Source organism: Pseudorca crassidens, chromosome 15 (assembly GCF_039906515.1).
Source record: "Pseudorca crassidens isolate mPseCra1 chromosome 15, mPseCra1.hap1, whole genome shotgun sequence".
NCBI lineage: Eukaryota > Metazoa > Chordata > Mammalia > Artiodactyla > Delphinidae > Pseudorca > Pseudorca crassidens.
In genome coordinates this window covers 29,484,406-29,511,483 of record NC_090310.1, presented here as the reverse complement: position 1 = coordinate 29,511,483, position 27,078 = coordinate 29,484,406, and the positions used below count along the sequence as shown (strand labels likewise).

Sequence of the window (27,078 nt, the reverse complement as noted above, 5' to 3'; positions counted from 1 at the left end):
TGAGAAAATAAATTTCTGTTATTTAAGCCACCCCACCTGTGGTATTTTGTTATTGCAGCCTGAGCTAACTAATACACCATGAAAAGATCATTAAAATTTCATTAATAATTTTTGTATTGATTCCATATATTAGGTTTGGATATACTGGGTTAAAGAAATATATTATTATTTCAAGAAAATCAATTTCACCTGTTTCTTTTGACTTTTTAAATGTGGCTCTTGGAAAATTTTAAATTTCATGGGCAGCTCTCACTGGTGGCTGACATCATACTTTCTGATACCATAGCCTGGCACAGTGCCTGGCACATAGTATGTGCTCAATAAGTATCTGTTGAATAGATCAATTAAAATAGCTGTCTTTGGGAAGTGACTGGAAGATGGGAGGAAGGGTGACTGGCTTTGCACTGTATTCCCTTTGAGTTTACCATGAGCAAGTATCTTCTTAAAAAAAGAGAGAGTGGGCTTCCCTGGTGGCGCAGTGGTTGAGAGTCCGCCTGACGATGCAGGGGACACAGGTTCGCGCCCTGGTCCGGGAAGATCCCACATGCCGCGAAGCGGCTGGGCCCGTGAGCCACAGTCGCTGAGCCTGCGCGTCCGGAGCCTGTGCTCCGCAAAGGGAGAGGCCACAACAGTGAGAGTCCTGCGTACCGCAAAAAAAAAAAAAAGAGAGAGAGAACGAGAGATCTAAAATAAAATACGATGAAACACTCCCTTTGTGATGACTTAATATATTAAGACAAAATAAGAGTTGCCCTCATACAATTAAAAGTGCCTCTTGGACTTCCCTGGTGGCGCAGTGGTTAAGAATCCGCCTGCCAATGCAGGGGACACGGGGTTCGATCCCTGGTCCGGGAAGATCCCACATGTCGCAGAGTAACTAAGCCCGTGTGCCACAACTACTGAGCCTGTGCTCTAGAGCCCACGAGCCACAACTACTGAGCCTGTGTGCCACAAGTACTGAAGCCCATGCGCCTAGAGCCTGTGCTCCACAAGAGAAGCCACCGCAATGAGAAGCCCGTGCACTTCAACGAAGAGTAGTCCCCGCTCACCGCAACTAGAGAAAGCCTGCGCGCAGCAACAAAGACCCAGCACAGCCAAAAATAAATAAATAAATAAATAAAATAAAAGCTGCCTCTCGCAGGTATGCACATAATAGTCAGCCACCAGGTGCCCTCAGACGGATGAGTGTGTCAGCCACGAACTGCCGGAAAGCTGAGTCTCGGATGATGGGGGAGATTCCTCTCCACACCCCAGGCTCAGGCAGGGAAGCAGGTCCCAGAGTCTCCTGCACAAGCCCCCTCCCCAGGATGAACAAAACACAGGGCTGGGCCCAGGGACAGCCCCCCAGTGTCAACAACCTAAGGTGCCCCCCGAGTCCCTCCAATCCTCCTGCCTGGGGTTTGCTTTGTCCCTCTATACAATGGGCACATTGGGCTCACTCCATTTTTCAAACTTTTTTTTTCGGCCACACCGCAGGACATGCAAGATCTTAGTTCCCCAAACAGGGATCGAACCCACACCCCCTGCAGTGGAAGCACAGCGTCCTAACCACTGGACAGCCAGGGAATTCCCATTTTTCAAACTTTTTACCATGGAAAATTTCAAACATATACAAAAACACAGAGAATAGTAAAGAGAGCCTCCAAGCACTGTCCCCTCCCCTCCCCAACCATCAACTCATCATTTTCTTTCACATTTACCCCCTCCCCACCCTGACTATTTTAAAGCAATTCCCCAACAGAGTATCACTTCATCTGTAACTAGTCCAATATGTTTCTCCAAAAGACAAAGCCTCTTTTTCAAAACATAACCACAGAACCACTATCACACCAAATAAAAGTGAACAATAACAGCTTAATATCATCCAGGATCCCCTTGGTGGTCACATCCCCTAAATATCAACTTAAAACAAAACAGTTAATATGTTCAGTCAGGATCCAAACAAGGTCTGCACATTGAAATCAGTTTATGTTTCTTAAACCCCTTTTATTGTAGACTTTATTTTGTTGTGGTGGTGGTTCTCCTATTTTATTTTTTTATTTTAAAATTTTTACTGGGGTAGAGTTGATTTACGCTGTTGTGTTAGTTGCAGGTGTACAGCAAAATGAATCTGTTATCCATATACATTAAAGTAGACTTTAGATTACTCCAGTATATCCTTCTATTCCCTCCCACGGCCCATCTCTCCCCTTCCTGCCAATATCCACCATATTAGTTATCTATCTGCTGCATAATGAATTTCCACAGAACGTAGCACTTAAAACAACAAACATTAATTATCCCATAGTTTTTGTTGGGCAGGAATCTGGGTGTGACTTCCTCCAGTGAGAACCCTTAAGAGTTTCCCCCTGCAATCTAAGTGTCGGTGGGGCTATGGTCTCACCTGCAGGCATGACTGGGCAAGGATCCAGCTTCCAAGCTCCCTCAGTACACGTTGGCAGCATTCAGTTCCTTTCCATGTGGGGCCCTCCAACGTGGCAGCTCACAACATGGCAACCTGTGTCATCAAAGTGAGCAAAGGAGAGGGAGCAGTGGGTCTCACACTTGTGTATGTGCCAGACTCTCCCAGAGGACCTGTTAGAACACAACTCACTAGGCTCCACCCCCAGAGCTCCTGATCCAGCAGGCTTGGGTGGGGCCCAAGGATGTGCATTTTTTAAAAATTAACATTTATTTATTTATTTTATTTCGGCTGCGCCAGGTCTTAGTTGCGGCACGCAGGATCTTTGTTGGGGCAAGCACAATCTTTTAGGTGCGGTATGCGGGCTTCTTAGTTGCAGCATGCGGACTCTTAGTTGCGGCATTCAAACTCTTCAGTTGCGGCATGCACATGGGCTCTAGTTCCCCGACCAGAGGTCTAGCCCGGGTCCCCTGCACTGGGAGTACAGAGTCTTACCCACTGGACCATCAGGAAAGTCCCAGGATGTGCATTTCTAACAAGCTCCCAGGTGATGCTGGGGACCACACGTTGAGAGCTACAGAATTATAGGTACCCCCCTCTCTAATTTTTTATTTCTTCATTGCATTTTATCTGTTGAGGGGCCACTCTTAAGAAGTCCAAGGTGAAGACAATGGTTTCAATCCTGGATGCAAATGAGAATTACTTGGTGAAAAACTAAAAATACAGTTGCCATATGATCCAGCAATCCCACTCCTGTGCATCTATCCAAACAAAACTGTAATTCAAAAAGATACATGCACCCCTACATTCACAGCAGCACTAGTCACAATAGCCTTTTGGCTATTGTGAAACAACCTAAATAGCCATTGACAGATGAATGCATAAAGAAGATGTGGTACATATATACACACATACACGCCTACATATAATGGAATACTACTCAGCCAGAAAAAAGAAATAATGCCATTTACAGCAACATGGATGGACCCAGAGATTATCACACTAAGCAAAGGAAGTCAGAAAGAGAAAGACAGATACCATACGATATCACTTAAATGTGGAATCTAAAATGCAACACAGGGCTTCCCTGGTGGCGCAGTGGTTGAGAATCTGCCTGCCAATGCAGGGGACACGGGTTCGAGCCCTGGTCTGGGAAGATCCCACATGCTGCGGAGCAACTAGGCCCGTGAGCCACAACTACTGAGCCTGTGCGTCTGGAGCCTGTGCTTCACAACAAGAGAGGCCACGACGGTGAGAAGGCCCGTGCACTGCGATGAAGAGTGGCCCCCGCTCACCACAACTAGAGAAAGCCCTCGCACAGAAACGAAGACCCAACAACACACCCAAAAATAAATAAATAAATTTATTAATAAATAAATAAATAAAATGCAACACAAATGAACCTATCTACAAAACAGAAACAGACTCACAGACATAGAGAACAGACTTGTGATTGCCAAGGCAGAAGGGGGTGGGGGAGGGAAGGATTGGGAGCTGGGGATTACCAGATGCAAACTATTATATATAGGATGAATAAACAACAAGGTCCTACTGTATAGCACAGGGAACTATATTCAATATCCTGTGATAAACCATAACAGAAAAGAATATGAAAAAGAACATATACATAATTGAATCACTTTGCTATAGAGCAGAAATTAACACAACATTGTAAATCAAGTATACACCAATACAATTGAAAAAAAATTACTTGGTGAACTTTAAAGGGTCACACCATCTCCACATCCCCAGCAGGGCCTGGGAGACAATCACTGAAAAAGCAAATGTCACAATAGCAACTCTGATGCTCAAGCCCAGCTATGGGCCACTCATGCATCTAGCTGTAGATTATTTCTAAATCTTTTAGCAAAGTGGGGCCAGTTATTCCCATTTTACAGATAAGGAAATTGAGGCCCCAAGAAGGTAACAGGAAAGTGGCAGAGCTGGGCTCAAACACAGCCCCAAGTGCTTTGTCTGTCAGTGGGTCGCAGGCCTGTAACTCATGCTGGAGTCTCCGTCCCCTCTTGATGGAAAGTCCTCTGCCCTCAGATCTAGAGAAGAAAGTTGCTTGTGGTCAGGCTCAGCTGTGGATAAAAGCGCCTAAGAGCTGGGCCTTGGGAATAATTCCTGCCTGACCCCAAAGCAACCCCAGGCCCGGGATGGCAGCTGTGAATAATGGATGACACCGGGGAGAACACTGTGGCCTGTGATTCATCTCCACTGTGATGGACAACTACCTCTGGGGATGGGGAAGATAGATGGACTTCCCCACCAGGAGGCCCCGCCTCTCCCCTCCATCCCCAGCCTCTCTCCAGCCTCAGAGTCAAAGGTAGGGGCCACCGGGGAATCAGGGGTCAACCCCACTGCCTATTACTTCCTCATTTCAACCTCTAGACCCTTCCTCCTGTAGAAGCAGGGCCCAGAGACTAGATTCTGGAGGGTGAGGGAGGGAGGGAGGGAATGGCTTTGATGTGTGGTGGTGACAGATGAGGGCTCTGTAGCCAGACTGCCAGGGTTCAAGTCCTCTGACATATGCTAGCATTGTGCTCTTGGGGGACTCACTCATCCTATCTGAGACTCAGTTTCCTCATCTGTAAAGTGTGGAAAATACCATCAACTTCACGGAGTTGTCAGGGGTTAAGTGAGTAAATAACACATGTAAAGTGCTTGGCATCACCTGGCACATGGTAAGTACTCAGTAAATGCTAGTTAGTGTTCTTATGCTGTGTACCCGGCAATGCGGGAAGCTTCCTGGGTAATTTGTCTTATGCAATCCTTATGGCAACCAAGGGCAGTATCTGCTATAATTCTCATTTTACAGATGAGAAAATCGAGGATCACGGAAATGAAGTGTAAGATCGCAAAGGCAGTCCATGGGAGGAGCAGAATTTGAACTCAACATCCAGTGAACAATTCCCAGTACACTCAAGAGTCCCAGTCAAACATCCTGCCCCACTGTCCCCAAAATACACTTGTCACCTTACAAAAGCTCCTAAGATTATATGACCCATCCCTCCTTACACAAAAATCAACTCCAGATTAAGGGCTTAAATGCCAAAAACAAACAAACAAATAAAAACCACTTTAAAATTTTTAGTAGGAATTAGAGGTAAATATCCTTTGGAACTTAATGATGGAAAGGTGATAGATTATGGACTTAAATGTCAAAACCAAAGCTTCAGAACCCTTAGTAGGAAATATAGGTGAATATATTTTAGACCTGTGTTGACAAAGATGTTCAGCATCATTAGTGATCAAGAAATGCAAATCGGGCTTCCCTGGTGGCGCAGTGGTTGAGAGTCCACCTCCCGATGCAGGGGACACGGGTTCGTGCCCCAGTTCGGGAAGATCCCACATGCCGGCGGAGCGGCTGGGCCCGTGAGCCATGGCCGCTGAGCCTGCGCGTCCGGAGCCTGTGCTCCGCAGCGGGAGAGGCCACAACAGTGAGAGGCCCGCGTACCGCAAAAAAAACAACAAAAAAAAGACATGCAAATCAAGATCTCAGCTGGCAACAATTTCACACTCAACTGGAAAACATTTTTAAATCGAATAATACCAAGTGTCGGAGAGGATGTGGATCATACATGCTGCTGGTGGGAGCGTAATTAGTGCAACTGCTACATAAAGTACCTTGTTATCATCTCCTAAAGTGAAACATTCACGTATTCTGAGTCCCAGTGATTCCATTTCTGGGTAAACATCCCAGAGAAACTCTTGCATGTGCACCAAGAGCCACTTATGAGAATGCCCAAACAGCACTGTAAATTAGCAGACACCTGGACACTACCCAGAAGGCCACCCACAGGACAGCAGATGGGTCAGCCATGGTACACAGACCTAGTGGATATATGACACAACAGTCAAAACAAGTGAACCTCCATATGGGCCAATCTTAGCTATATGTAGACTATTAAAGAAATTAAGCCCCATAAGAGTCAGACAGCTTGATACTCTTTTTTAGGTTATCTGGATTCCCTTTGTTATGGGTTGAATTGTGTCCCTGAAGAGAAACACTGAAGTCCTAATCCCTGGTACCTGGAAATGTGACCTTACTTGGAAATAGGGTCTTTGCAGATGTGATTAGTTAAGTTTAGATGAGGTCCTATGGGTTACAATGGGCCCTCAATCCAATGAATGGTGTCCTTATAAGAAGAAGAGGAGGTCCTAGTCGTAACAATCAGGCAAACAAAAGAAATAAAAGGCATCCATATTGGAAAGGAAGAAGTAAAATTATCTGTTCGCAGATGATATGATCTTATGTATAGAAAACCCTAAAGACTCCACCCAAAAGCTATGAGAACTAATAAATGAATTCAGTAAAGTTGCAGGATACAAAATCAACATATGAAAATCGTTTGTGTTTCTATATACTAACAATGAACTATCTGAAAGAGAAATTAAGAAAGCAATCCCATTTACAATAGCATCAAAAAACGATAAAATACTTAGGAATAAATTTAACCAAGGAGGTGAAAGACCTGTACACTAAAAACTATAACACAAAACAAACAAACAAACAAAACCCTGATGAAAGAAACTGAAGAAGACACAAATAAATGGAAAGCTCTCTCGTGTTCTCGGACTGGAAGAATTAATACTGTGAAAATGTGCAAACTATCTAATGTGATCTATAGATTCAATGCAATCCCTATCAAAATTCCCATGGCATTTTTCACAGAAATTTACAAAACTACCCTAAAATTTGTATGGAACCACAAAAGTCAAATAGTCAAAGCAATCTTAAGAAAGAAGAACAAAGCTGAAGGCACCACACTTCCTGATTTCAAGCTATGTCACAAAGCTATAATAAAACATACTGGCATAAAACTAGGTGCAGAGACCAGTAAAAATGAATAGAGAGCCTAGACATAAATCCACATACACTGTATGTCATACAGTTGACATACAGTCAACTGATTTTTGACAAGGTGATAAGAACATACAATGTTTGAGAAAGGACAGTCTCTTCAATAAATGGTGCTGGGAAAACTGGATATCCACATGCCAAACAATGAAACTGGACCCCAGTCTTCCACCATTCACAAAAATTAACTCAAAATGGATCAAAGGCTTAAATGTAAGACTTGAAACCATAAAACTCCTAGAAGAAAATATACGGAAAAAGCTCTTTGACATTGGTCTTGGCAATGATTTCCTGGATGAGACCCAAAAGCACAGGCAATAAAAACTAAAATAAACAAGTGGGATTACATCAAACTAAAGAGCTTCTGCACAGCAAAGGAAACAATCAACAAAATGAAAGGCAACCTACAGAATGGGAGAAAATATTTGCAAACCATATATCTGACAAGGCGTTGATATCCAAAATATACAAAGAACTCACACAACTCAATAGCAAAAAAAAAAAAAAAAAGTAAATAATACGATTTTTACAATGGGCAAAGGACCCGAACAGACATTTTTCCAAAGAAGACATTCAAATGGTCAATAGGTACGTGAAAAGGTGCTCAACATCACTAATCATCAGGGAAAAGCAAATCAAAATCTCAATGACATATCACCTCACACCTGTTAGGATGGATATCATCAAAAAGACAAGAGATAACAAATGTTGGGGAGGGTGCGGAGAACAGGGAACCCTCTTGCGCTGTTTGTGGGGATGTAAATTGGTGCAGCCACTGTGGAAAACATTACGGAGGCTCCTCAAAAAATTAAAAATAGAACTACCATATGATCCAGCAATCTCACTCCTGGGTATATATCCAAAGGAAATGAAACCAGTGTCTTGAAGAGATATCTGAACTCCCATGTTTACTGCAGTTATTATTCATGATAGCCAAGATCTGGAAACAACCTAAATGTCCTTCAGTGGATGAATGAATAAAGAAAATGTGGCATATATATACATACACATATATATGTATATATACATATACATACACATATATATGTGTGTATATATATATATATATACACACACACATACATACACACTGTAATATTATTCCACCAGATGTTACGTGAAATAAGCCAGACAGAGAAAGACAAATACTGTATGGTTATCACTTATATGTGGAGAAGAAAGAGAGAAAGAGGGAAAGAGAGCTAGAAAGAAAGAGAAAGAAAGAGAGAAAGCTGATTTCAGAGAAACAGAAAATAGAATGGTGGTTGCCAGGGGCTGGGGAAAGGGGGAAATGAGGAGATGTAGGTCAAAGGGTACAAGAATAAGTTACAAGAATAAGTTCTGAGGATCTAAGGTACAGCGTGGTGACTATAGTTAATAATTCATTATTGTATACTTGAAAGTTGCTGAGAGTAGATCTTAAACATTCTCACCACGTGCACACAGGTGTGCGTGCACACACACACACACACACACACACACAAGGAGTTAACTATGTGAAGTGACGAATAGGTTGATTATATTGATCTGGGTAGTCATTCTGCAATGTGTATTATATCAAAGTATCACACTGTACACTTTAAATCATATTTGGCAATTATTCCTCAATAATGTTGGGGGAAAAAAGAAGAGGTGATGACACATAGAGGAGAAGGCATGTGAAGACAGAGGCAGGGGCTGGAGTGATGCACCTACAAGCCAAGGATTGCCACGGATTGCTGGCAACCACCAGAAGCCAGGAGAGAAGCATGGAGCAGATCCTTCCCTAAAGCCTGCAGAGGGAACGTGGCTCTGCCAGCACCTTGATTTTGAACTTTTAGCCTCCAGAACTGTGAGAGAATAAATTTCTATTGTTTTAAGCCATCCAGTTTGTGGGAATTGCTTCCAGCAGCCAGGGGAAGCTAATATAGCCTTTTAATAAAGTTAGTAAGAAGAAACTAACATAAAAAAATATACTTTGAGGGACTTCCTTGGTGGTGCAGTGGTTAAGAATCTGCCTGCCAATGCAGGGGACACGGGTTCAAGCCCTGGTCCGGGAAGATCCCACATGCCTCAGAGCAACTAAGCCCATGCGCCACAACTACTGAGTCCTTGCGCCACAACTACTGGAGACCGCGCGCCCAGAGCCCGGGCTCCGCGACAAGAGAAGCCACTGCAATAAGCCCGTGCACCGCAACGAAGAGTAGCCCCTGTTTGCCACTGCTAGAGAAAGCCTGCACGCAGAAACAAAGACCCAACGCAGCCAAAACTAAATAAATAGATTTTAAAAAAACCCTATATATATACATATATATACACACACACACTGAGGATAAAACCATACAAGAAGGAAAGCAGGGAGTAATGAAGACAGGACCCAAGGTGATGGGGACCACGGGGTGGGGGATGGGATGGGGAACCTCAAGACTGGACTTGGGCCATTGTTAGGGTTCTGGCTTTTGATAAATGGGTTACTTGATGTGTATCACGGGATTAAAATAACTGTGGAAATTTTTAAGAAAAGCAGGTCATGTAAGACCAAAGAGAATACGCCATGATCTGGATTATGATCAGTCCATCATTCTCTGCACCTGAAGTTTCATTAGAAAATTACTTAAAATCAAAATAAAAGGGATCCCTGCTCAGCTCGCTGTCTGCCTGCTTCCACGTCTGTGAGTTTCTCTGGTGCCAGGACGAGGCTGCATCCTCCCAGTTCGGGGCACACCTTCTCAGAGAGCCCCTGCCACCACACCTCTCACCTTGCTGTCTTTCCGTTTTTCCCTAGCGCATACACTGTCTGATAACCCCTACAGTGTACTCAGTTCCGTGTTTATCATCTGTCTTCCCCCAGGAGACTGTGAACCCCGTGAGAGCTGAGTTTCCCATCTGATTCATGCCTGTCTCCCCGGGAACTAGCACAGTGCTTGGCACAGAGGAGGTGCTCCATAAAGATTGGCTGAATGAATGAAAAAGTGAGTGAATAAATGAATGATTTAGTGAATGGGTGATTAAGGGGCGCCAGTGCCCAGGTGTACGTGTGTGTTTCGGGGGGTGGGTACCGCACGTGGGAATGCAGGGCAGGCTCAGGGCAGGGAGCACCTCAGGACAGCCCTGCCCTCCCCCCTCCCCAAGTCTGCCCCTCATCACGCTGATAACACAGACTCCAGGAATGAAGACCGGAGCCAACCCCGGCCGCCCTCAACCCATGACAACCCAGCTGGACTCTTCCGGTCAACACAGGAGCCCATGGGATATCTCCGTCCCGGCCAGGGGCTCTGTCTGGTCCTGCAGTAAGAGGACTGGGCTGCGAGCGGCTGTGGGGTTCACCTCTGGCAGGTTCCTCACTTCAGCCATCTGTCTTCCACTGTACTCACTGCTTCCATACCCCCGTACCATCTCCAGTTACTTCTATTACATTTTGCTTTAAATTAACTCACTTAGTTTTTTCCCCTGAATAGACTGAATTAAAAAGGAATAGGGGAGAACTCCCTGGCAGTCCAGTGGTTAGGACTTGGTGCTGTCACTGCTGTGGTTCTGGTTTCAATCCCTAGTAGGGGAACTAAGATCCCGCAAGCCATGCGGAGCGGCCAAAAAAAATTTTTTTTTAATAAATAAATAAAAAGAAATGGGTATGTCACTATCAAAAATGGAAAAGCAGTATCTGTGCCCAAAATAGAAAGTAACATAAACTGCAGAAAAACAACACGTTGTTAAATTCTAGATCAAGACTGTGGATTGCCCAAGACTGTCAGCCCGAGGTCTGCTCCCTCCTGGTTATAAGGGAGCCAAGCCAGTGCTAGAGAGATGCTAGAGAGATGTTAAGCCACCCACCAGCAAGGGAGGATTTCTCTCCTTGACCAGGATTGCTGTGTGATTCAGAACAAGATGGCGCCCTCTCTGTGTCCCATCTAACCTCGCCCTGCAGAACTCACCAGCGGCTCATTTCTCTCCCTTTGGGGAACTTCCCTCTGGCCAAGCAGTTTTCATTTCATTTTTAGGCCTGGAACCCTAAGAGCTGTGGGCTTGGCAAGGAGGCCCCACTGGAGTCTCCCCGGAGGCTGGCTGAGGCCTCTCTACTCCCCAGCAAACCCCTCCCTTGTCCCAGTCCCTCCAGTGCCCCAAGGGAAGCAGGCACAGGGCCAGTCTGGCACAGGGCAGGCCCGGCTGGGCCCCAGCAAGCCCCAGGGAGCCAGGGTGATCTCAGCCCTTGCCCTTAATTATCTTCCTGGCTAATGAGCATCTGAAAACCTCTATGTCATCTACAGGAGGACCCCTGGGATGCTGGGGGCAGGGAGATTCTACGGGCCAGATGTCACCAATGGAGGGAGGTGGTAGGGGCCCCAAGAGAGGAAATGGGCTTGGGGAGGAGAACTATACTTCCTGCCTCTTTGTAGGGGAGAAAGCTAGGGCTGGGGCAGGCACTTACGGTGGCGGTTAAGTGCAGGACTCGGCAGCCTACCCTGCGGGCTCAGATCCAGGCTTGTTGTGCACCACCTGTGACCTTTAGCAAATGCATTAGCCCCTTGCTGCTCAAAGTGTGGTCCCCAAACCATCAGTACCACCTGGTAGCTTGTGAGAAATGCAGAAGCTCGGGCCCCAACCTATTGAGTAAGTATCTACATTTTAACAAGACCCCCAGGTGATTTCTGTGCACATGTGCCACTCTGTGCCTCAGTTTCCCCATCTGTAAAATGGGGATTAAAATGAATTTATGCATACGTAGTGTTTAGAACAGGGTTTGCTGCTATTATTATTCATTCATTGTTATTATTATTGAAGCAACTCACTCTGGGCAAGAGGGATGGCTGGACCCAGGTGGGCTATTCCCAGTCCCCCACCTCTCAGGGGCCCAGAGATGGGTTGTCACTGTGAAGACCACGAGCCTGAGGCTCACAGAAATGCAGTGATTTGCCCAAGATCCAAATGGGGGAGCCCAGGTTCAACCCCATTACTGTTCAACCCTATTACGAATGTTAAGAGTGAGTGAAATTGTTTCCTCTGCACAAGCACTTGTGGTGCTCACAACCGCCCTGTGAGGTCAACTTACTGTCACCCACATTTTTCAGATGATGAAACTGAGGGACAGAGAGATTAGGGTGCTTTTCTAAATCTACCCAGCAGGAAAGGCTGCACTGCAGCCGGGCAGTCTGACACTCATCTTCTATGCTATGCTGCATTCCCCCTCTGGTTTTTTCCTCCCAGAACCTGTTCCCCCAAAGTGTCCCTGCTTCCCCTGTCATTTCTTTGACAACCCTAGCTCTGGGGCTCCGAGCCTGCTCCTCCCAAGTGCTCACCACTAATGAGGTCTTTGGCTACTTGAGGCTGGAACCGCAGAGGCCGCTGAAACTGTCTCTGTGGGAAGAACCTGCTTCCTTTCACCCTGGGCTCCCAGGTGTGGCTAATGAGGCAGGAGCCCTTGAGGGCCGCGCTGCCCAGTCTCAGGAGCAGGACTTGTTCTGGGCTGTCTGACTCTGGTGTCTGCGGACCTGGCCTGGAGCTGGAAGCTCCTCTGCCTCTCTGTCCCCTCTTACTTTCCTCTCTTACAGCTCCCATCCTGGGCCTGGCCTCCTGGCTAGGGCACAGCAGGGCCAGACCTGGAGGTCTGCAGTCTGCCCATTCATTCATTTACTCGACTGGCACGCATCATACTCTTGCAAACGTTCAATTTTGCAATGCACAGGCGGGAAAATAACAAAGGGACCGTGCTAGGTGGAGATCAGGGAGGGCCCTCTGAAAGACAAGAGTGGAAGAATGTTTCAGTTGAAGGAAACAGCACAGGCAAAGGCCCAGAGGTGGGAAACAGCTTGGCACATTTGAAGCAGGAAGGAGAGACCAGCGACAGTGTGGCGACTATGGCCTTGAGAGCTGGGCCCTCCATCTTCTCCCAGAGGCCTCTGCTTGAGGCTGGCAAAGACATTTCCAGACAAGACTCCCAGCTTCCAGGATGAGGGGCTCCACCTCCCCCCTCCTGCCTTCCAAGCCAGAGGTGGCGATAAAGGGAACTTGGGCCACAGAGGCCTTGAAGTACCCACCCTTGCCCCTCTTATGGGCCCCGGCTGGCCACAAGGGGGAGTGTCCTCCTGCTGGACCGCCTTCTTGGGTGGACAAGTGGACTAACCGGCAGTAACTCCCAGGCAGACAGGCGTGGCCTCCAATCCTGTCTTCATTATATGCGGGCTGTGGTACTTCAGCACTTTGGAGCGTCTGGAAAATGAGTAGCTCTTCCTTTCCCCGTTGTCTCCATGAAATGTGTTGAGAGCTGAATACAAGGCATAGCTCTTGGTGAGGGCCTAATCGCGGGGTTATTAAATTAAATAACCATGATTATAAGAGGCCAAGAGGCTGCAAATTCCCCACAGCTTCAGCCCGCAGCAAAATGAGTGCTCTGTGAGGGCAGAGTCCTTATTTGTCTTGTTCGTGGCTGTACCCGCGACCACTGGTGTACCCAGCACATGGTCGGTGTTCCATAAATGTTGAATGAATGGACAGATGGATGATGAATTAATGAACTAATAAACGAGTGAACAACCAGCTCCCTCCCCACGGAAGGACATTTAACTTAGGGGTCCTGCCTATCTTTTCCTCCTGCCCGGGATGCTGCCGCTCCCTGCTTCCGGGCAGCGTGCCACACTCTTACCTGCTGTGCGCCTCAGTTTTCCCCTCCGTAAGCTGGCGGGAGTAAGGAGAGCCTCTGGGGGGTTGGAGGCAGGGCCCCCAGCCCGGGCCTCGCACCCACCCGCGCCCAATCGGCGCGCTAGGAGGTCGAACCCGCGCCCCGCCCCCAGTTCTGCCAGCTGCGCTCAGCCCCCGCCCCGCGCGCACGTGACCCCGCCCCGGCCCGCCCCGCCCAGCCGTCCCAGCGCGGACTCCCATTGGCTGTTCTAGGAGAGCCCTGCCCCCGTCCGGAGCGGAGCCGGAGATACCCCGCCCGCCGCAGAGAGGGGCTCTTGCGTCCGGACTGTTCGCTGCGGCCGGACCGGGCTGGCTGGCTGGCTGGCGGCTGGCTGGCTGGCGGGCGGGCGGGCGGAGCCGGGCCCGCGGGGCTGCGGGACGATCGGGGAGATCGGGCCGGGCTGCGGGCGGCGCCATGGTGAGAGGGGTCGGGCGGGCCGGGCGCTCGGGCCCGGCGGGGGCCTGCAGGAGGGGAAGGGGCCGCCCCGGATGGGGTGGGGGCGCGCGGTGGGGGGGGGGTCTCTGCGGCGGGGGAGGGGCAGCCCGGGCGGGGGCGCGGCTTCGGGGGGAGGGTCTGTTCCGGGGGGCCGCGCCCGCGGGCGGGGGTTCTTTGTCCGCTGCGCTGCGGCGAGATCGGGACAAAGGAGGCGGCGGGGGGCGGCGGCGGCTTTGCAGGGAGCTGGTGTCCCCCCAACCCAGTGCATGCCCCTCACCGCGGCCCGCAGTTCTGCGCCCCAGGCTGGCCGCGGGTCTCCTCCGGACACTTAGGGATTTTTAAAAATAACAGAAGGCGGGGATCCTGGCAACCTCCAGAGTGGTCAGGAGAGCTGCAGAGGTTAGGGGTGGGGGTTCTGGCGAAGTCTGGCGCCCATTTCGCAGGTGGGGAAACTGAGGACGGGCTGCGGCGTTTGGTGCCCGGTTCCGTCGGTGGTGACTGTGCGGCGTGGGCATGACTGAGTCTCGTAGTCCCCCGTCCCCTAAGCTTCCCCCGCGCCAAGTCAAGCCGACTGGAGTTGCCTCTCCAGCTGTCGTTTCCCCTCCAGCTGTCGCCCCCTGGGCCGAGCTCCCTCCACCCTCCAGCCTCGCTTAGCTCTTTGGTAGAGTCGGGGAGACAACGGAGTCGCCTGGCAGGGTTAAATGAGAGGGTGCGTGGAGCGCGCCTGGCACTGCGCCTGCACGTCGCCCGCGCTTGGCACGCGGGAGCTGCCAGGGCGCTTATCATCCCTGTGTCCCCAGCATAGAGCCGTCCACCCCAGTCACCCAGACTCTTTGGGTGGGGGCGGACTGGGGTTCACTTGTCCCCCTTGTCCCCTCAGGCAAGGGAGCGGGGAGGCGGGGGTCAAATAATATGACATTTTAGTGTCAGAGTTGAAATCCCGGATTCTGGATCCAGGCTGCCTGGGTTTGAATCCCTGCGCAGTTACTTTCGGGCTGTGTGACCTTGGGCAATTGGTTTAACTTCTCTGAGCCACAGATTCTTTATCTGCAAAGCGGGCATAGTAATAAATCTAGGGTTGTTTTGATGCTGAAAGGAGATTATCTGTGTGAAGTGTTCAGCCCAGTGTCTGGCACATAGTAATTATTGCCAACTTTTGCCAGGCGTCTACTGTTATTACCAAAGTTGTTTGGCAAGTGAGCTGAGCCTAGGGCAGACTGTGAGAGTAGCCAGTGGCTGATTCACAGGGTGGGGGCACAGGAGACTCGGACTGACCTTGGGGCAGTCCCTGGGGTTCTCTGCCTATGCCAGCTTCCTCTTCTACACAGGGGAACCTGGGGGGTGCTGGTGCGAGTTTCCTCTCCGGGAGGACCGTGGTGTAATGGGAGGGTGGTGGAGGGTGAGGTGACACTGGCTGCAGAGCTGGGCACAGCCCAGTGATTGTCAGTCTCCCATCCGCATCCCCACTGTTCCTGCCCAGGCTTTTGGAGGGCAGGGGCCTGTGTGATGCTTCCTTGGGTTCCAGTGCCTGCTCAGGCCTGGCACAGAGCAGATATGCCACCTGCCCCCTTGTCATGCCCCGTCCTCCCCACAGTCCTATGTTTCTAATCAGAAACTGGGCAGGAAATGTTTCTGGTTTGTGAAGTGGGGTCCCCCGAAGAGACAGAGCCTGGTTTGCTGGCATACCTGATGGCTTTGTTGGGGGAAGGGGCATGGCTTCACCCCTGCGGAGGTGGTGCGTCCCCTGTAAGCAGGGCAGCCCCAGAAGGTGGAGGCTGCAGGGGGGGAGGGGTGGCAAGCTGGTGTCCAGCTGGGCTGGGTGACACTCATGATGTGCCCAGTTAAGCGAGAAGAAGGTAGCAGCGGCGTGTCCCTGAGGAAGGCGCTATTTGTGGCACTGGGCCTGGACCAGGCCCTGTACCCTCCTGGGAGCAGGTCCTTTCGGGGGGAGTGAGGGGCGACCCTGTAACACCCAGGAAGGTGTGGTACCTGGTGACACACAAACCCGGTGGCCCCATAGCCCTTCTGTTTTCACATTTCTTATCACTTCTCAGCCTCCCCACAACCTGGCTGCTGAGGTCAAGGCCTCTTTCCCATTTTGCAGGCTGAGAAACTGAGGCCATTAGGAGCAGCTTGCTTGGCTGCGTCACAACAGCTAATTATAGTGAGTGGAGGGATGGTGTGGGTCAAAGGAGGGTACTCTAATCTGCTCTGCTGCTGGCTGGGCTCCACTGGGCCTTGAGTGTGTGAAGGGACCTGTGGAGTGGGGTTAAGGCTTCATTTTGGGGTCCCCTGAAGAGGCAGGGGTAACTAGAACCCAACCCAACATTGGGGAAGACCTAAGCCGTGGGCCTCCGAGGGCAGCAGGACAGTGGGGGATGCCTGCGCTCAGCTTGCTGGTGGCTGATGCAGGGTCTGTCCTTTGAACCCATCGTGGTTCGGGGTGGGGCACGGGGAGAGGTCAGAGGGGTGGTGTCCGCAGACGCTGGGCTTTAGAAAGCTTGTTGAGATCCATCTGAGGGAGGTGGGAGCGGGAGGGTGGAGGGAGGGTGGAAGGAGGGTGGAGGGTTGGCACTGAGTGTTTGGGGGATCCAGATGGCCTTGGGCTTCCAGTGCCAGCTTTCGTCCTGAGGGAGCTGGCAAGGAGATGCTACAGAGGTTGGGGGGAGCATGGCCTGTCGCCCACCCCTAGAGTGCCCGGAGACTACAGTCCTCGGCTGTGCTCTGGCTCCCAGGCTGACCTGACCCTCTGCACTTAGAAGACCCCTCCCTTTATTCTGCTGGACCCCACTTCTGGGTCCCATCCTCCTTTATTCTGTCCAGGTTCACTCTTGGATGATCCATTCAAGCTCTCCACGCCTTAGTTTCCTCACCTGTGAAACTTGGATGGTAGCAGTGAGCAGCGCTAGCCACGGGCTTGTTGGGAGGAGTAGATGATGGTATGGAATAAGTGTTAACTGCTTTGGTGATTGTTCTAAGGGGGTCCAGGTTTCCCATGTGCCATCCTGGGCGTCTACCCAGCCCAAGCTGTGGTCCTCCGCGTCCTGCCCTGTGTGCTTTCCTGGATCAGGGTGAGGGGTCAGCTGACTTGCAGGAGACATCTTAGCTTGGAGGGGTAGGAGGGAGGCCCTGAAGAGATGAAGCAAGGGGTGGGGTCCAGCCCAGGCCAAGAGGGTTCAGAGGGAACTGGCCGGCCGCCCTCATGCTTCAGGTTCCTCTGGGATCTGCATCTCAGTGGCATCTTCCCTCCCCTCCCCTCCCCACAGCTCGTGCAGGGACAGCTGCCCCTCCGTGGGCTTGGGCCAGGCCTGCCTGGGACCCACTTGCACACGTGGCTCCTACCCCCATGCTCAGCCTGCAATCTGTCCTTCCACGCAGGCTGCCAGCTCCCTTGAGGGGACCCGTGGTGGCTTCAAGATTCGGGGGCATTCGGGGTGGGGGCTGCTGACCGTGATCCCCATGCAAGCAAGGTCTCCTCTGATTACTGCCTCCCCGGGCTTGGAGTGGTCGGTCAGCAGACATTTATTGAGCACCTGCTGTGTGCTGGTAATAGGGCTGGGGATCTAGCAGTGGGCAAGACAGACAGTGTCCTCCTACAGCCTCAGAGTCCACTGCGGGAAGGAGACGGCAGCCAGGGAAACACCTTCCCTCACCCAAGAGAATTTCACGTGGCAGAGCGCCAGGAAATAAGAGGAAGTAGTACGAGACGATGGCCAGTGGGGGTGGGCTGTGTCTGGCTCCTGGGTGATCTGGGAAGGCAGCCCCCAAGAGGCACCTTCTGAGAAAGTCCCGTCTGATGGGAAGGAACCAGTCACGGGACACTCAGGGAAGAACACTCCAGGCAGAAGGAACAGAACGTGCAGAGGCCTTGAGGTATGAAGCAGAAGGGTGTGAAGAAGCTGGGGAAGTAGAGAATTTGGATTCTCTGCTGGTACCAGGGAGGGTTCTGAGCAGGGGATGACATGATCAGATTTTTTAACAGATAGGTTCTCAGGAAATACTTGCTGAGTGAAGGAACAAACACATTCAAGGGAGGGCCAGGGACTGCAGGCAAGGCATGACTGTGGCCTGGTCACCTGGCTCTACCCGCTCCTCCTGACCTGGGGCAGGGGCAGCAGACAGGGTTTTGAGGTCACCACTCCTCTCAGAGGGTCCTTGGAGCTGGGGCTACCTCTGCCTCAGTTTGCTGGTTGGTGGTTGGTCGTTGGTCCCGGGACCGCTTGTCCCCCACCCCCAGGACTCAGAGGCACTTCCTGGGCTCCTCAGCTGGTTTGGCCCCTGGGGTCCCCCCTCCCCAGGTCTTGCTGCCATTGTTTGATTTCCCACTTCCTGTCCCTGAACCACCCCCCTCCTCCCCAAACACACACACTTCCCCTTCTGAATTGATACTGACTTGCCTTCCTGTCCAGGAACCCAGGGGGAGGGCAGGCACCCCAGCAGGCGCTGGGCACAAGGGCCAGTGGAGAGGGTGAGGCGGGGAGGGACAGGCAGCTAGGTGTGCTCCCGAGCGGGACGAGGGCACAGGGGTTGGGGCAGGTTCACCCAGCTGCAGCCAGCAGGCTCTCTGGGGGTTGGGGGCATCACCTGCTCCATGCGGAGGCCCAAGAGGACAGGCTGAGCAGAGTTGTGGGAGCTGATGGTAGCCCTGATGGTGGCAGGGGAGAGGCCAGCAGGACCTGTGCACTGGGTGGGCACAGAAGTGTGCAGGGCCACTCACGGAGCACACAGCCCAACAGGGGAGGCAGGTGCCAACCCGATGGCCCTGACACAGACGCCAGGGTTGCACGTTGAGGCTGGTGCCCTGGAGGGAGGGAAGGAGTGAGTGCAGCCACAGGACGAAGAGGACTTCCTGGACCATGGGGTCAGGAAGGCTCCCCGCCTGAGCTGGAGTTAACCAGGGCAGCCTCCACATGTTGATGTTTGTCTGGGGTCTTTGGGGAGCTGTCCCATGCCATGTGAGAGGTTTACCAGCATCCCTGGTCTCCATCCACTTGATACCAGTAGCACCTACACACACACCAGCTGTTATAATCAAAAATGTCTCCAGACGTTGCCACATGTCCCCTGGGGGGCACGGTTGCCCCCACTTGAGAACCACTGCACAAGTGTAAGGGGAGCAGAGCATTTGGGCAGAGGGACCTGGCTGGGCAAAGGTCTGCAGGTAGGAAGGAGCATGGGGTCAGCAGGAGAGGAGCAGGGGTGGAGATGCTTCATCAGGTCCCGTAGGTGACTGTAGGGACTTGGGATCTTTCCTCTGAGTGACAGGGGCACTGGCTGCAATGGCCCCCACAGGTGGACCAGGGAGCCTGTTGAGAGTGATGGCAGCGGCTTGACCCTGGGGGCAGTAAGAAGGGGGAAGACTCCAGGGATGTCGCCCCCCCCCCCGACTAGGACCCCTCTGCACAGGTGGGCGTGGGAGCAGGGCAGTTCTGGGGGTCTGTAGGGTTTTCTCAGGGCCCGGTCCCCGGACAGACTCAGGGGTGTTGACTTAGCTGCCTTTGACCTTCAGGCGAACCTGGCCTTGGGGTGGGGGTGGAGGGCTCCCTGGTGTGGATAAGAATCATTTCTAATTAAGGCTGTCATTGCTCAAGGAGGGCAGGTTCCATCCTGTCTGGAGGGAAAACCTTCCGCTTCCAATGATGTCTACCTGCACTGATGTCTGTCTTCTCCAGAAAAACCAGATTCAGACAGCTGAGCATCGACTCTGCCCACCCTGTGCCCAGGTGTTGCAGGCATCCTCGTAACCACCTGGGTGTTAGTTACTATTATTTGCTCCGTTTACGGTCAGGCAGGAGAAATTTTCAAAGTGCAAGGTCTTGGCACCCAGGGGTGCCACCACCTCCAACCTCAGTGGGTTGTTGCTGTCTGGGCCTTGGGGCATGTACACCCCTCCCCGCCGCCACCCAAACCAGCTGATCTCCAGCTGCAGCCACTCCTCGCACTTGCCAGTGGGCCCTCCTGCCTTCAGAGCCTTAGCAGACAGTGTTCCCCTGCCGGGAAGCTCTTCAGGGTCTGGCTTTCCCGCACATCTCGGCATCAGCATCACCTCCCTGAGTTTTGCCTGCCCCGCCCAGTTTAGCATCAAGGCATCTGGTCCCCTATGTTCCCAGCATTACATTCCTGCAATTGTAGCGACAGGTGTTTGGCATATTGATCCGTTTGCGGTCTGGCTCCTGCACCAAGACGCCGGCAGAGGCTGGTCTGTCCCACTCTCCCCTGCCCTCCCCTAAGTTTTTCCAGAGCCAGGTCAGCTACAGCTTCTTTGTGGGCAAAGACTGTTGTCGGCTGCACTCTCTCACAGGTGCTCCTGAAGACTCGTTGAGCTATGTATGTCCCGTTGTCCCGTTCACGAGAGGGGCTGATGTCATTTCCCTGCTTTTGAATCCCTCATCTCTGGCCGTCTTGAAGCACTTTATTATTATTATTTTAATTTATTTATTTTTGGCTGCATTGGGTCTTCGTTGCTGCGCACAGGCTTTCGCTAGTTGTGGCGAGCGGGGGCTACTCTTCGGTGCGGTACGCGGGCTTCTCATCGCGGTGGCTTCTCATGTTGCGGAGCATGGGCTCTAGGCGCACGGGCTTCAGTATTTGTGGCTCGCGGGCTTAGTTGCTCTGCGGCATGTGGGATCTTCCCAGACCAGGGCTCGAACCCGTGTCCCCGCATTGGCAGGTGGATTCTTAACCACTGCGCCACCAGGGAAGTCCTTGAAGCACTTTCAATCTGTGAGCAGTTACTGAACACCTAGTGGTGCTGGACTTCTAGAACATTCACCTTAAACAGACCCTCTTTCAGCCTCTGCTGCAGTGGTGATGGAGGTCTCGGGTGCCCCCTCTCAGGTTCCTGAGAAGCCTGTCAGGTTCCTGGCTGAGCGAGGATGACTGCCTGTCTGGTAGCAGAGGCACTGAAAGTATTAAATGGAAGTGGCTGGGTTGAGTGAGGAGAACGCTGGTAGCATCGTAAACAAAAACACCCAGCAAATGCCAACCAGTCTGTTTCTCACTAGGATGCGGGCAGGATGGTCAGGCTTAAGAACTGATTAAAAATAGACCCCATGGAAGAGCAAGCCCGAGCGTGTGAGCTGTCAGGGTCCCCAGCGGAGTCCCCAGTGTAGCCTCATCTTGCTCTTTCTTTCAGGGCTCTCGTGTCCAGCCTGGGTTCCAGCCTCACTGAGCCGTCCCCACCAAGACCTTCCTGCAGAGGGCCCCCCCCCGCTCAAGCGCTAACCATGTCCATCATGGACCACAGCCCCACCACCGGTGTGGTCACGGTTATCGTCATCCTCATCGCCATCGCTGCCCTGGGGGCCTTGATCCTGGGCTGCTGGTGCTACCTGCGGCTGCAGCGCATCAGCCAGTCAGAGGACGAGGAGAGCATCGTGGGGGATGGCGAGACCAAGGAGCCCTTCCTGCTAGTGCAGTACTCGGCCAAGGGACCGTGCGTGGAGAGGAAGGCCAAGCTGACCCCCAACGGCCCTGAAGTCCACGGCTGAGCCGGGATGCGGAGGCTCCTGGACCTGTCTGCCGCCAGCCAAGAGGCGCAGTAGGGGCGAAACCACAGACGTGCTACCATCTGAGAGGAAGGGTTGACGCTTGCTGGCATGGCCTCACCGGACTTCGTCATCGCATGCACCGACTCCTGGGGTCCCGGCGGTCCTGAGCCAGGGCTCAGTGGCACTGGGCAACCCCTCAGCCTCCTGGTAGGACTGCCCATTGCAGGCAGTGGGCAGGCCTGACCTTGCTGGGGCTCATGGCCCCACAGCGCTTTTGTTACTTGAATGTTTAGCTGAGCCTGTTTTTGATGGAGCTACTACTGTAACGCGTGAGCTCACAAGCCTGTGAACTGTAAATAGGCCCCAGAAGCACGTGCTTAAGCCTCTCTTGCTGATTTTTTAAAAAATATAGAGCACATGGGACTGTCCGTACTAACGCTGAGCTGAGTCAAGGCGGGAGGGGGGGTCTTAGACTTGTAAGGCCCACATTGCACTTGGCGGGGGCCTCAGATACACGTGTGTATGTAGAGAACGTGACACGTCGGCTTTAAGTCTCGCAGCTAACCTGTTGGGGTGCTTTGGCGATTTCTGCTTTGTGAGCAATGAATGGGAGCAGCAGCACGTCCCGCCCTCTCCTGCTCTAGGTAGATGAGGTTGTAAATGCCAGTTCCTGTTGCTAGTGGAGTGATTGCAAGGAAGCTACTGCAGCTGCTTGGGAGCCGGTGAAGGACGAGTCAGGGCCCGAGGCCCGAGTCCCAAGGCTGCCAGGCGTCCTAGTGGCCGAGCAGTTTCTGGCCCCCGTGGTCTTGAGCATGCTGAGCACCCTGCCCCCCACCCAGCTTTACTGAGCACAGGCTTCGCTAGAAACACCAGAGCCGCGGTGGCTACCTGAATCCCAAACCCAGTTGGCCCAGGAAGGACAGAACATTGTGGTTTTTGTTTGTTGTTGTATTTAATATCTTCTGCACTGGAGGGGGTGGTGGGGGGTGCTTGGTTTCTTCCCCCTGCCCTTTTCACAAATTCGCTTCCTTTCCTCCCAGATTCCCACCCACCTGCTGGGTCCTGGATTTCATTTTCCACCTCCTAGGTGGGCCACCTAGGAGGGTACCCTGACCTTACTCTGAGAGCGCCAAGTGTCACCCTTGTGTGCCTGTACACACAGGAGCCCCCAGCAGCCTGTGCTTAGTGGGCACCCAGGGGAGGGGGCTGGGGGAAGAGGGAGTTTCAGGTTCAGGATTTGGTTTTCGAAAAGGTGAGGAGTTTGGTGGCTCTTGGTCAGGCCAGTGATTCCCACCCTGCCCCTCCGAGATGTCCCTTGTGTATACTTCAGTGAACTTGCTTAGGTTTTTAATCCCACCACTGTAAGCACACCCTAAACTATCATGATTAAAATGTGATTTGTGTCTGCATCCTCGGGAATAAACTGGAGGCCAGCTCTGGGTGAGCTGGGGAGCGCTGGCCCTCAGCACTTGAGCTGCCTTGCCAGCAGCATGGGCAGGGAGCTCCCAGGTCGCCAGGGGCTGCCCCCTATTCCCAGCTCCCCCTCAAAGCTCTGGCCTCCTGGTCGGGCGGAAGGCGGCTCCTCTGGCCTCATCCAAATCTCCTCTAAAAAGCATGTTGAACTAATCAACTTTCTAGAACCCCTAGTAGGGAGCTTAAGGAACACTCCTTTTAGCGGCGTACCCCTAAATTAACGGTCAAACATTAAGGTGTATAGCTTGGGGGGAGGGGAGGAGTAGCTAGTTAGGCCATTTGAGCTGAAGGCAGGATTGAGACAGCACAGGTGGGCTACTAAGGAATCCTTAGGAGGCAGCCGGGCTTTAGTACAGGGGAGGAAATGCCTTTGGCCCCCACCTGGGGATGGCCAAGCATGAGTCAGGCTGGAGACTAGCAGAAGGCCCTGTAAGCAGCACACAGGGTGTGGGCGGGAGGAGGGGTCAGAAGTTCTAAAGGGGTCAACTGGAAGGTCAGGGAGAAGGTGTGTTTCCTAATGAAGGACATAAGAAAAATGGGGCAGGTGTAGGGGTGTTCGATCCATTCCCCTCACATTTCAGAACTTCAGGCTTTCTACCTCTACTTTCTGCAGCCGGCAGCCTGCACCTAAGGCTGTCTGTCCTTTACCCAAGTAACCGAGGAGCTCCCGGGCCTTGCATTTTCAGTCCCTGAGCCTGACCCTGAAAATGACCATTGCTTGACTGTCAAACTCACCCTGAGCTTCTTACCATGGCCGGTGCAGTTTCGGTTTTGAAAAGATGAGGCATCACTTTCTCCTCAGTTTCAGTCCTGGAGGTTCCTTATCCCACGACATCTGTGCCATTTGCATCAGGCCCATCAGCACGGTGTCAGTGCCAGGTGAGGGTCAAGGGCATGGTGGGGCACTAGTGGGGTCTCTGGAGGCAAGTGGAAGTGCCTGCAGAACTGGTGACCAACCACATAACAGCTCTCACTGTTCTTGGTCAACAGCTACTTTTTTTTAGCATAGACACCAGAGCCACACACTCAAATGGCTTAGTTAAGTTATGACCTCTCATTGAATTCTTTCTGAATAGCCCAACTGTTGTGTCCAAGTTTTCTGACTAGTCAGTCAGGACATTAGCCTTTCATTCTGCATGTCATCGCAGAAGCAACAGCAGGGGGATGGGGAGGGAACGCCGACGCTGAGCCACTAAAATATGGACTAACTTTTCAGACAAATCTTCAAGTGGACTGTGCTACTGTTTTTGTCTCAAAGCTACCAGGTTTGTGCAATAAGTGGAGGGGATGTCATCCCTGTTCAATAAAAGCTGAATGACATTCAAGCTGATTTTCTAGACCACTGAGAAAATCTTTATTTACAATAAATTTCAATAAAATTTGCATAAATATATTCGCAATGTATAGTCTTCACCTCTGATTTCTTCATGTTATTTTCAAAGTTAGTCTGTCCTGTTCTCAGTGCTCCTTTCGGAGGCCAGCGTGGAGCTGACGTTGGAAGGCGGAGGGGTGCTGGCTGGTAGCCGGGGGGTGCCCGAGGGCTTGTGGTAGTCCAATCGCACCTCATCCAGGGGAGCACGGTCTTCGGCCCCGTCCCTGCCCTCCAGTTTCTGCTCCATGGTGGCTACCAGGATCTTGAGCCACGTGTTCTCAGTGAGAAGGTTCTCCGAGGCGTCGGCCAGCTCCTGGAGCTTGCGGGCCACCTCCTCAAGCTCCCGGGTTTTCTGCTCGTACAGGGCCTGCAGCTGCTCGCTGTGCAGCTGGAGCAGGCTGTGCTGCCTCTCCAGCGTGTGCTGCTGCCGCCGCAGCTGCTGCTCATCCCTACGCGCGCTCGAGAGCCGGGCCTCCACCTGCCCCTGCGCCTGCTGCAGGGCGCTGATCTCCGCCCTCAGCTTCTGGATCTCTCTCTCCAGATGGGAGATGTGCCCCTGCTGCAGGACGGCCTCTCTCTGAAGACACTCTTTGGTAGGAGGGTTAACCAAGTTCTGGGGGGCAGAAGCAGGGTCTGAGTGATGCAAAATGAACCTCAGCAGATTTGGAAGGGTGATGGGAAGGTCTTCGGGGTATTTCACACTTAGGTCCTTTCTGGAGAGAAAGGGAAAGGAGTCAAAGATAAGAGAGTCACACCAACATTCTTAGTCCAAAACCAGACTGCCGCCGAAGGTCAAGCTGCTTATTTCCTACCAAAAGGAAGTCAGCATGGAAAATGTCATCTGGCAAAAAAATTTCTACAAAGCTGAGGATGTCCCATATGCTGCTTCTGTAATTAAGGTGGTTTATCTCAAAGGTGTGTCTGTTCCTGAGGACAAAGAGCTCAGTTTCTGTTCACAACCTTCCAAGAAAGATAAGAACTCAGGGCAGAGCGGCCTCCCTGTGCTCTCAGACGCCCAGTGGCGCGTCAGGAAGGGTGTCCGGGGGCAGGACTGCCACCCATGTCACTATTGTGGCCATCGACAATGCTTGGCGAGACAGGAAAAACCTCCAACACTCAGCCTGGCTCTTCAGCAAGCATTTATTACACATTATCCGAGGCAAGAGTTCTCAACTGGGGTAACTGTACCCTCCCTTCCCCAGGGGACACTGGGCAACATCTGGAGACACATTTTATTGTCACGATGGTGGAGGTGCTACTGGAGCCCCACCCTTGACAAACAGACCAAGGGGCTCTGAGGAATTAAGGTTGCCGGGCCCTGAGAGCAGAGAATAAGGAAGGAGGGTGACATATGAAGGGGATTTTCCCCAAAGCTTTGCTGCAAGTCCTGATGTACAAATTTCCTTTTTAGAACTTGTCATCCAATTGTCTGATGACCAAAATTTCTACCACAGATACATTTACCTGTGTATACACCACCTGGCTGCAATAAATCCAAACCAGCAGCTTTAGCATGAGGGGGGCAGACACCATCCAGTGTTAAAGGAGTGGAGGTGAAGGGCACGACTCCGGGGCCCACCCGCCTCTGGGGCCTCACAGGACTCCTCTGTGGCCTGCACTGCCTTGTCTGTAAAGGGGGGAATATGAGTCTCATCTACCTCAGAGGACTGCTGTAAGGACTGCATGAGTTACCTGAAGGCTCAGGGAATGTTAGCTTGAAAAAAAAAAAAAAAAACCAACCACATTGTTCCTTAGAGAAACTGACCAGAAATCCCTCATTAAGAGCTTGCACACCCTCTCCACACACAAAGCCAGTGGCCAAACACCTAAGAAAAGACAAAAGGTATTCTATCAAAGAGTAGCCCTTTCCCTATGAAATAAAAATCACAGGGAAATTAAAGTCAGGTATGTCCCATTTTATATGTTTATGGAAACTTTCAGATAAATGGAACAATTTTTAAACTTTGGGGGTAAGTATATAACCACGTTTTCCTTTAAAGCATCGTTTTCTTAACATGTACGCTTTCTCCAAGTGGGGCCTCCCAGTCATTCAACTGACAACTAAGAACATCCTGGCCCCTGTGAAGTGTGGGTGAGGATGGACAAGCAGAGGCTGGATCCACCCCTAAGTTCTGCAACACAACCTGGTCTTCCAGGACAGAGCAAATGTGAATCATCCCCAGCAAAGAGCTTAGTGCGTGTATCTGGAGACATTTATAGGACAGAAAACGATACTGGTAAACATGCTATTTTAGAGTTTCTGGGGCAATCTCCATGAACCTACCTGATGGGTGTGCTAAAATGCTTTCAAACTTCTTAGAAGTAGCAAGGATACAGAGCGTCAACAAACTGCTTCCAAAATGGTAATCATTTTGAAAGTGTAGTGGTAAA

General features: G+C 51.6%; 3 protein-coding genes across 12 annotated transcripts in view; 1 reads left to right on the top strand and 2 right to left on the bottom strand.

Annotated features, from left to right (window-relative positions):
- The window catches only part of LITAF (lipopolysaccharide induced TNF factor), a 111,733-nt gene extending 97,715 nt beyond the window's left edge, over window positions 1-14,018 (bottom strand). Inside the window, exons 1-3 of one of the 3 annotated variants that reach the window (XM_067706629.1) lie at window positions 13,882-14,018; window positions 13,363-13,534; window positions 2,384-2,497 (exon numbers count right to left, since the gene is read on the bottom strand). The gene's annotated coding sequence lies outside the window, so the exon portion shown is untranslated. Of the gene's footprint in view, window positions 1-2,383; window positions 2,498-13,276; window positions 13,294-13,362; window positions 13,535-13,881 lie in introns of those variants that run through there. The other 2 variants (XM_067706631.1, XM_067706630.1) reach the window with 2 other exon arrangements.
- A 158-nt stretch (window positions 14,019-14,176) lies between these two features.
- On the top strand, window positions 14,177-24,715 carry SNN (stannin). Of its 4 annotated transcripts, XM_067706627.1 has the most exons (3): window positions 14,191-14,334; window positions 17,176-17,291; window positions 21,488-24,715. In XM_067706627.1, exon 3 carries the CDS (start codon window positions 21,579-21,581, stop codon window positions 21,840-21,842), a length of 264 nt encoding a protein of 87 aa, XP_067562728.1. In that variant the 5' UTR covers window positions 14,191-14,334; window positions 17,176-17,291; window positions 21,488-21,578; the 3' UTR covers window positions 21,843-24,715. The 4 variants fall into 4 exon arrangements, with proteins under 4 accessions (XP_067562727.1, XP_067562728.1, XP_067562726.1 ...); XM_067706626.1 differs by lacking the exon at window positions 17,176-17,291 and having other exon boundaries at window positions 14,177-14,334; XM_067706625.1 differs by lacking the exons at window positions 14,191-14,334; window positions 17,176-17,291 and adding an exon at window positions 17,333-18,225.
- Window positions 24,646-27,078, bottom strand: part of TXNDC11 (thioredoxin domain containing 11) — a 66,298-nt gene continuing 63,865 nt past the window's right edge. For all 5 annotated transcript variants that reach the window (XM_067706624.1, XM_067706620.1, XM_067706621.1 and 2 more), the window contains one exon: window positions 24,646-25,400. In XM_067706624.1, coding sequence (XP_067562725.1) covers window positions 24,758-25,400 — 643 coding nt within the window. In that variant the 3' untranslated portion in view covers window positions 24,646-24,757. The remainder of the gene's footprint in view (window positions 25,401-27,078) is intronic.

Coding starts and splice junctions, on each gene's coding strand:
- SNN (XM_067706625.1), top strand. CDS start 18,149: ATGGGAAGGAACCAGTCACGGGACACTCAGGGAAGAACACTCCAGGCA. Junction 18,226..21,487: donor GAACGTGCAGAGGCCTTGAG/GTATGAAGCAGA, acceptor TCTTTCTTTCAG/GGCTCTCGTGTCCAGCCTGG.